We start from the raw sequence: 10,199 nt of genomic DNA, 5'->3' as shown, positions 1-10,199 counted from the left end.
CTCAGAAGCCTCCGTCGTCGTCGTTGCGGCCTCGCCTCTGCGTCCTCCCGCGACCGCACGCGCTCAGAAGCCTCCGTCGTCGTCGCTGCGGCCTCGCCGGATTGCTCTCCCGCGGCCGCCGCCGTGGCGTCACCTGTGCGTTCTCGCGAGGCCCGCACGTGCTCAGGCGCCGCCGTCGGCTCGCGCCTGCTCAGTTCCTCCTGGCCGGTCTCGCGAGGCCCGCATGCGCTCAGAAGCCGGCTGGGTAAGCGCGCGAGACTCCGTCAGGCGCAGGCGCAGGCGCAGAGCGGGGGCAGGGCGCCTTGGACGACCGTTAGGGGCCCCTGCGGGCCTGCCCAGTTCGCCGCCCTGTTCTCCCTCGGTCCACATGCGCTCAGAAGCCTCCGCTGTCCTCGCGGCGGCCCCACCTCTGTCTTCTCGCGGGGCCCGCACGTGCTCAGGAGCCGCCGTCGGCTCGCGCCTGCTTCGTTCACTGGCCGTTCTCGCTAGGCCGCATGCGCTCAGAAGCCGGCGGCGTAAGCGCGCGGGGGAGACTCCGTCAGGCGCAGGCGCAGAGCGGGGCAGGGCGGCGTGGACGACAGTTAGGGGCCGCAACGGGCCGGCGGGGCCCGGGGATGCCGCGTCTCCTCCGCTTGTGTGGGCAGCCGATCGGGCTCCTGCTGGTTCTGTCCTCCCTTGAGCTGGGCAGCGCCGCCCGGGCCAAGAAGCTATGCGGCAGGCACCTGATGCAGGAAATAGTACAGCTCTGTGGCCTGGAAGACTGGAGCCTGTTCCCGGAGGAACCCCGTTACCGGCAGCCGGTGCCCCGCGCTGTGGACGCGGTGGGAGCCTTCCTGCGCGCCGGGCGCCCACGCCCCCGAGCGCTGCCCCCCGGTAGGGGCACAGGCACGCAGCCAGGTAAAACCCTAAACCAAAGCCATGCTTGCCCACCTCTGTACACCGGTTAGCCTCGAATCTGCTCTGCCAGGCGGTCGTCCCCAGGAAGTGGGATTTGTGCCTAGTACACAATTAAAAAAAGAAACGTACAAACAAAAACGGTATATGTTGAAGATACGCAAAGTCTGTATGAATCTCTCTCTCTCTCGTTTTTTAACCTAGAAGAAATAAGCGTGCGCATATCGGACCGCACATTGATGTGAGAAAGCTGATGCTTCCCTAGCCTGCCTTGTCTGGAGTGGCCTTGTCACCTGGCAGACTTACTGCCCTTTAAAACCCAACTTTGGTATCATGTTCCCTTTGAAGTCGTTACTGACCCTTTCATAGCTAATCACTCCTGCCTTACTTGTACCACGGTATCTAGCACAGAGTTCATGTGACTATCATCAAAACCAAACCCATTGCCATGCATCAGTTCCTACTCATGGCGACCCCATGTGACAGAGCAGAACTGCTCCGTAGGATTTTCTTGGCTGTAATCTTCACAGATCTCTAGGTCTTTCTTCAGGGCACCACTGTGTGGGCACCAGCCGCCAAACTTGAGGCTTGTAGTCAAGTGCATTGTAAGAGAAGATCAAAACCATTTGTACCACCCAAGGACCCTGCGTGTCATCAGGACTGGCTGTGTAATTTGCCAGGCCCAGTGCAAAATGAAAATGCAGGATTCCTTTGCTGAAAAATCAGGAAAGGATCATTAAGAAGGATTTTTTAAACTGTCTTTTGAGTCTCCTCTGTTCACATGCATGGTCCATTGTCCCATCAGACTTTACTTAGGAAGGTCACATACTTAAACTTCACTTACAAGTTCAAAGGCAAAATTACTGAGATAGTCAAGCCAATGACAACAGAGCTTTAAACCAAATGCAGGGTCCTTCTAAGCCCTGGGCCTCTTCGCACAGGTCTTACTCCCATAAAGCCAACCCTGAATATCGTCCCAACTCAAATGTTTTAATCTGAAATGCTGAGCTGAGGGCCTACACATTAAAAAAAAAAAAAATTTTTTTTTTTTAACACATATTGGGTGCCTAATATTGAATTTATACTTCTTGTGGGGACAGTGATGGTTCAGTGGTAGAATTCTCACCTTCCATGTGGGAGACCCCAGTTTGATTCCCAGCTAATGCACCTCATGTGCAGCCATCACTCATCTATTAGTGGAGGCTTGCACGTTGCACTGATGCTGAACAGGTTTCAGCAGAACTTCCAAACTAAGACTGGGAAGAAAGTCCTGGTGATCTGTTTCTGAAAACCAGCCGGTGAAAACCCTATGGCTCACAATGGCCTGAGCCACAACCTATCACAGGGTTTGTGTAGGAGCGGGCAGCATTAGGCTCTGTTGTGTGTGGGGTTGCCATGAGTTGGGGGCCAACTCTACAGCAGCTCACGAAAACGGCAATATACTTATTGCTTTTAAGGAGCATTTAGGAGGAATATTCTTGTTTCAGATCCATCAGTATCTTCCAACTACGTTGTTATGTTTTATAACTACCACATTTTAGTCCCAACATGGTCTACCATTTTAAGAGAAAATATACTTTATTTATGGACTATTAATAGCAGGGTATCATTGAAAGCATTGCCTCAAAGTAATTCAGCTGATTTGATTTGGACAAATCTTAACAAAAGTCAAGATTTCTGAAATTAAGAAAGCAGTTCATGTCACGAAGAGTCTTTAATGTAGATGACTAAAACAGTGCCTGGTACACTATAGGCACTCATCAGCTCTTTTTTTTAATGAATGAATGAACAAGTGGAATTTAGAGCTGCTAGGAGAATGGAAACTTTTAAAGACAGAAACAACAGAAACCATCACGACCGAATCTTGATCATTCTCCTTCATCAAACGTACCTGCACATAAATTCCTTTTGTCTTCCTGTAATGGAGGAAGTGTCTCTCCTCCGATTCTTCCACCTTGGTTCTGTGCTTCTCCAACTTTAATGTGGATTACGTATGAAGCACTGAGAAATCCTGTTAATATACAGATCCTAATTCACTAGGTCTGGGATGGGGCCAGAGATTCAGTAGTTTAAAAAAAACCCTGGGTGATGCTGCTGCTGCTGCTGCTAGCCAGTGGACCACACCTTTTAGTAGTAAGACCGCGGTTCACCTCCTCTCCCTCTCTCTCTTATTCCTTTCTCTTGGTGCTATAAGGAGGGCTTTCCTTTCTGCTTCACGTTGAGCATTTCTCTTACATCAGATACCGTGTTCTCACTACCTGTACTATAGTCATCATTTTACCATTAGACCTCCAAGTTTGAGCTTGTTAACTAAAGGAAAGTTTGGGGTTCCTTTTCTTAACAAATATTTCTCTGGAAACTATTTTCTTAATAAAAAAGGGTCAGCTTTAAAACTCAGAGTTGATTAATGACCCCTTTGTTCTAGCTCTTATTCACCTTCCACCTAGGAAGAAATGCCTTTAATTCAGTAAATGGAGAGCTACAATGAAACAAGATTTGTAGAAAATAAAAATATATCTGATGATATTTCAAAATTGTTATACCCATTAAACCTGTTACTATGGAACTATGTAAAGGATAGTTTGCAAAGGTGGAAATATCAGGTGGCAATAAATCCATCATCGTTTTGAAATATGCAGAAGGAAAATGAGTTTAGGTTATCAATATGAATTTGTATCTGAAATTATTAATCTATGAGAAAAAATGATATTTAATCTGTCCTGATAATTTCCAGCGAATAATTTAGAAGTTGTCCAGAGGCATTATGGATTGAGTTGTGTCCCCCAAAAATGTGTGTCAACTCGGCTAGTCCCTGATTCCCAGTATTGTATGATTACCCACCATTTTGTCATCTGATGTGATTTCCCTATGTGTTGTAAATCTTACGTCTATGATGTTAATGAGGTGGGATTCGTGGCAGTTTTGTTAATAACACAGGACTCAATCTACAAGATTAGTTTGTGTTTTAAGCCAATCTCTCTTGAGATATAAAAGGGAGAGACCAGCAGAGAGATATGGGACCTCATACCACCAAGAAAGTGTGCCAGGAGCAGAATGTGTCCTTTGGACACAGGGTCCCTGCGCTGAGAAGCTCCTTGATCAAGGAAAGATTGATGACAAAGACGTTTCCCCAGAACTGACAGAGAGAGAAAGGCTTCCCCTGATTTGGACTTGTAGCCTACTAGACTGTGAGAGAATAAGTGTCTTTTTGTTAAAGCCATCCACTTGTGGTATTTCTGTTATAGCAGCACTAGATAACTAAGATGAGAGGTATGTGTTTCCAAGATAGAAGATTACTCTATAGTTAAGCCACTTGCAGAGGAGACAGAAAAGAAGCAACCAGTCAGGTGGGAAGAACACCAAGAGAGTGGGGCGTCCTGGAGACCCCATGAAGAAAGTGTATCAAGAGAGAGTGTTTGGACAAGTCAAGTAAGATGAGAATTGGCTGTTGAATGGAGGTCATTTGTGACCTTGATAGGAGAAATTTTGGTGGAGTAATGGAACAAAAGCCTGAGTAGAGTGGGTTTAAGACAGAATGAAAGGACGGGAATTAATTAGTGAATGTAGAAAACTCTATCAAGGAGTTTTGCTACAGAGGGGAAAAAAAATGGGAGGGGAAAAAAAATGGGAGGGTAAATGGGGCCAAAAGAAGTGGTTTGTTTGTTTTTAAGTGAGAGAAATAACATTTGTTTGCTGATGGGAGTTATTCAGTAGAAGTGAAAAACTGATGATGGATATAGTGATGAAGTGATGTCCTTGAGTAGGTGAGAAATGAGATTAGTACATAACTGGAGGAACTGGCTTTAGAGTGGATACACAACTGTGGAAAAACTTAGGTCGGAAGGCAGAATATGCGGGTACAGATGTTAAGAAATAAGTTTAAAAAAAACAGTGGTGAAGAGAACAAATGAAAGTTCGGTTCTGATTTTTTCACTTTTCTCATGAAGTAGAAAGCAAAGTCAACAGAGAGTGAAGCTGGGAGGCTATTGTGGTAAATTGCATTGATAGATTTTCTAATCTTGACTTATTCATGCATTTCTGGGATAAACCATTTCTTAATAACTTTTTAAAAAGATGTTTATGGGTTCAGTTAACTAATACCTTATTTGGGACTTTCAAATCAACATATATAAGTGAAATGGGCTTGTAAATAATTTTTTAATGTCATATCGTTTTTATCTAGTTTTGGAATAAATATGATACTGTTGTAATTGGTAGGTGCTGTCAAGTCAACTCCAGCTCATAGCGACCCTATGTACAACAGAATGAAACACTGCCTGGTCCTGCCCCATCCTCACAGTCATTGCTGTTTGAGCCCATTGTTGGAGCCACTGTGTCAGTCGATCTTGTTGAGGGTCTTCCTCTTTTTCACAGACCCTCTACTTTACCAAGCATGACGTCCTTCTCTACTGGTCCCTCCTGGTCACGTCCAAAGTACGTGAGATGAGGTTTTGCCATCCACGTTTCTAAGTTGCATCCTGGCTGTACTTCTTCCAAGACACATTGGGTTCATTCCTCTGGCAGTCCGTGGTATATTCGATATTCTTCACCAACACCGTAATTCAAAAGCATCAGGTCTTCTTCCTTATTCATTGTCCAGCTTTCACATGCATGTGATATGACTGAAAATACCGTGGCTTGAGTCACATGCACCTTAGTCCTCAAAGTGACATCTTTGCTTTTTAACACTTTAAAGAGATCATTTTTAGCGGATTTCCTCAATGCAATTCGTCATTTGATTTCTCGACTACTGCTTCCACAGGCATTGATTGTGGATCCAAGTAAAATGAAAGCCTTGACAACTTCAGTGTTTTCTCCATTTATCATGATGTTGCTCATCGGTCCAGTTGTGCCGTTTTGTTTTATGTTGAGGTGTAATCCATACCAAAGGCTGTGGTCTTTGGTCCTCATCAGTAAGGGCTTCAAGTCCTCTTCACTTTCAGCAAGCAAGGTTGTGTCATCTGCATAACACAGGTTGTTAATGAGTCTTCCCTCAATCCTGATGCCTCATTCTTCTTCATACAGTACAGTTTCTTCGATTATTTATTTCTTCAACATACAGATTGCATAAATGTGGTGAAAGGATGCAACCCTGACACACGCCTTTCCTGACTTTAAACCATGAAGTATCCCCTTGTTCTGTTTGAATGACTACCTCTTGGTCTATGTACAGGTTCCTTATGGGCACCATTAAGTGTTCAGGAATTCCCATTCTTCACAATGGTATCCATGATTTGTTATGATCCACACAGTCGAATGCCTTTGCATAGTCAAATATGCAAAAAATTGCATAAAACACAGGAAAACATCTTTCTGGTATTCTCTGCTTTCCCTAAGATCCATCTGGTATCAGCAATGATACCCCTCATTCCACATCTTCTTCTGAACCCAGCTTGAATTTCTAGCAGTTCGCTGTCAGTATACTGCTAAGACCATTTTTTAAACTATCTTCAGCAAAATTTTACTTGCATGTATTATTAATGATATTGTTCGATAATTTCTGCATTGTGCTGGCTCACCTTTCTTTGGAATGGGCACAGATACGGACCTGTCCCAGTCGGTCAGCCAGGTGGCCGTCTTCCAGATTTCTTGGCGTAGATGAGTGAGCACCTGCAGTGTTGCATCCATGTGTTGAACCATCTCAGTTGGTGTTCCGGCACAGTAAGTGTTGTACTGGCTTCATAAACTGAGCTGGGCAGCTTTCACTCTTTTCCTCTTATCCTGGAACAACTATACTGTGCTGTTGGGATCTACTGGTCTTGAAAAATAGGTGGAATCTCTGTCTGCATTTTTCTTAAATACTGTGACTGTGCTTTTTTTTTTTGTAGTATTGTTAGTGTATTTAAGTCTCCATGTGCCAGTTTTGGCATCTTGTATTTTTTAGGAATTTATGCATTTTATCTAGGTTTGAAAATTTATAAACATTCATGATACTCATTTATATTAAAAGAAATTGTGGTTATACCTGTGGCTATCCCCTTTTTCCTACTAGATTTTGTTCGTTTTCATCTTTCTGCGTTAGTCTGGCTGGACTTCTGTCCATCTGATTACTCTTATAAAGAACTAACTTGTGGTTTTCTTAACCTTTTTATATTTGTTGTGATGGTTATGTATTTCATTATTTTTTTCCCCTTTTTTCTCCTTTGGGTTGTCTGTTGCTCTATTTCAAATTCATTTGAGTTAATACTCATTTTTACCCCTTCCTGTTTTCTGATGAGTGTAGCTTGTTTCCCTTTAAAGTACACCTTTAGCTCTGTCTTCCCAATCAGACATGTACCTTTTAATTGACCAGGCCCTAGTTCCCCTCTTTCATGAAAGTTCCCTTCTTATTATCTGCCTTTTTTTCTCTTTAAGTCAGAACATGGCACGGCTCATCCACGAAGCCAAGACAGTTCAGTTCACCTTTTCCCCTCAGTGCATATTCATGTCTTAGATGACTTGGTCACTTTGTTATCGACTGCTTTTGTTTTGGCACTTGTTCTTTAATATCTGTCCTACAGTTTCATGTTCCACAGTTCAACTTAAGCATTTGTTAAATACAAAGCTATTAAAGGGTGTTCTAATAGAATTCTTTAACTAAAAGGAAGAGATTCACCTCAATAACCTCAAGAAAAGTGAGAGTTAGTATAAAAACAAACAAGGTCTAGAAATAGACCTGGAAAGGCTCTGGAAAGTCTAAAGAATCACATCAGCTCTTAAAAATCACTTTCTCTCTTTTTGAATCTTCTGTGTCTTCCTTTACGACTTAGCTTATCATGACGAGCCTCATAGAATCCTTTCAGCTTTGGTTCTCAGGAACGCCTCATTATTTCTTAGTTCTAATTTCAAAGAGAGAGAAAATGACCAGGCAATTCATTTTTTTCCACATGGCATGGATTACTGTGGGCCACTGTAATAGATTTATATCTTCGGGATCAGGTGCCAGCTTCCAGTCTGTTCAACTATGGCGATCAGGTAGAGTCCCGTGGTTCAGAACATGGCTGTCTAAGGGGTGTGGGCAAATATGTTCTCCTAGAAGGGATTGTGGATCGACTGGGACCATGATGGAAGTTTAACAAGCCTCCAAATAATAACCTCCTGGAGCTCATTTCATTTCTTTCCAGTAATACTGAATAAGTTAAGAGCAATACGATCGTGAATGTTAGTAACAAGCGGTTCACTGTACTTTGAACATATCACCACTCCTTCATTTCTTTATATTTCAATGAACAAAATGGTTTCTACTAACCACTTAATTATAAAATGTAAATAGACAACCCAATTTTAAAAATGGACAAAGAATTTGAATAGACATTTCTCCAAAAAGATATACAAATGGCCAATAAGCACATGAAAAGACCCTCAGCATCATTAGTCATTAAAACCAAAACCCACTGCTGGGAGTCAATTCCAACTCATAGCGACCCTATAGGACAAGAGTAGAACTGCTCCATAGAGTTTCCGAGGAGTGCCTGGTGGATTCGAACTGCAGACCTTTTTGGTTAGCAGCTGTGGCTCTTGACCACCGCTCCACCATCAGTTATTAGGGAAACGGAAATCAAAACCACTTCACACCCACTAGGATGACTATAATCAAAAAATGGAAAATAACAAGTGTTGGCAAGGATGTGGGGAAATTGGAACTCTTACACGTCAACGGTGGGAATGTAAAATGGTGCCACCACTGCGGAAAACAGTTCGGCAGTTTCTCAAAAACTTAAACTGTAGAATTCCGTATGATCCAGCAGTTCCACTCCTAGGTGTATAACCACGAGAACTAAAAACATGCTCATGTAAAAACTTGTACACAAATGTTCATGGCAGCATTCAAAAGAGCAAAAAAGTGGAAGCGGCCCAAATGTCTACCAACTGACGAATAGATAAAATGTGGACCATTCGTACCGTGGAGCTATAAAAAGGACTGAAGCACTGACACATGATACAGCACGGATGTACTTTGAAAACGTGATGCTCAGCGAGAGAATCCTGACACAAAAGGTCACCTACGCCATGATTCCATTCTGTGAAATGTCCGTAATAAGCAAATCCCTAGAGATAGAGAGATTAGTGGTTGGCAGGGGGCTGGCAGCAGATGGAAATGGGAGTGACTTCTAAGGATACAGGGTTTCTTTTTGGGGTAGTAAAAATGTTCTAGAATTACTGATGATGGTTGCACAGCCTTGTGAATATACTAAAAACCACTCAAGTGTATAATTTAAAATTCACGTTTAAAAATAATGTGAATTATATCTCAATAAAAAAAAGTTAATACAAAATACGTGCAAAGGTTTCTAAGCCTTTTTATAAGAAAACACTACCTAAAACTATGTTACTTAAAAATGATATATTTTGAATAACCATACCTTCTATTCTTTATTTAAAATGTGATGATTCTTCAATATCGGACCAATTTTGGTATTCTAGTATTATCATTAAATTTTCATCTAAAGAATATTTTAATAAAGTAGGGTTTTCTTGTCTCTCCACAGTCTCTACGGCCGCCTCTACGGAAGAAGCGATCAACAGTTCGAAGATGCAGTCACTAACTGAACATCAGCATCGAAAGGACCACTCCCCACCTGATAAGACGAGAGAAGTTTCCTCTTCACACAGCCACCCAGATAGTCATGAGATCATGGAATTTCAGGAGAAACATACGAACAAAATGAAAGCCTCAAGTGATTTGTTTTGGGGGAATCATCCCCAAAGAAAACGCAGAGGATATTCAGAAAAGTGTTGTCTTAGCGGATGTACGGAAGACGAACTTAGCATTGCATGCCTTCCGTATATCGATTATAAACAGTTACAACTAGACCACCAGTTGTGACTGAGTTATGCTAACCATCATAGGAATTATACTAACTTAATAAAAGCTTAATATATTTATTTTACCTTTTTATTTTTTTGGTAATTGTGCTTGTAGGTTCAATGCTATGAACAATATCTAAATGTACTACAAGCACTTTTGACAATACTTTATGGTGACATCAGGAATTTTAGTATTTTCTTTGGTGACCTTTTTTTCCCCATATTTTTAATATATTTTTATATTTGAAGATGTTATTGGAGTTGTCATGATCCAGGTAGACATCTAAAAATTATCTGTCCTTCCTCGCCATTGTGATAGAAACTCCCTTACACTGCATTTAAATAGATTTAGGACTGTTCTGCCCTCCATCTCTGTAAGGTACAGACTGATGCCCATGGCAATTAAGCTTTCTCCAGTATGCCAGTGCATCTGTCCCACCAGCTGAAAAATACCTAACCAACTACCACTCCTAATAGGAGCTCTTGTACTGTAATAGGTACGCGTTTACTTCCTTGAG

General features: G+C 42.4%; 1 protein-coding gene across 2 annotated transcripts; it reads left to right on the top strand.

Annotated features, from left to right (window-relative positions):
* The first annotated feature begins 614 nt into the window (after nt 1-614).
* On the top strand, nt 615-9,980 carry INSL6 (insulin like 6). 2 transcript variants are annotated; one of them, XM_003420471.3, is made up of 2 exons: nt 615-897; nt 9,363-9,980. In XM_003420471.3, exons 1-2 carry the CDS (start codon nt 615-617, stop codon nt 9,698-9,700), a joined length of 621 nt encoding a protein of 206 aa, XP_003420519.2. In that variant the 3' UTR covers nt 9,701-9,980.
* Nucleotides 9,981-10,199: the final 219 nt, after the last annotated feature.

The sequence above is a fragment of the Loxodonta africana genome, chromosome 9, assembly GCF_030014295.1.
Source record: "Loxodonta africana isolate mLoxAfr1 chromosome 9, mLoxAfr1.hap2, whole genome shotgun sequence".
NCBI lineage: Eukaryota > Metazoa > Chordata > Mammalia > Proboscidea > Elephantidae > Loxodonta > Loxodonta africana.
This window is presented reverse-complemented; position numbering and strand designations above follow the sequence as displayed.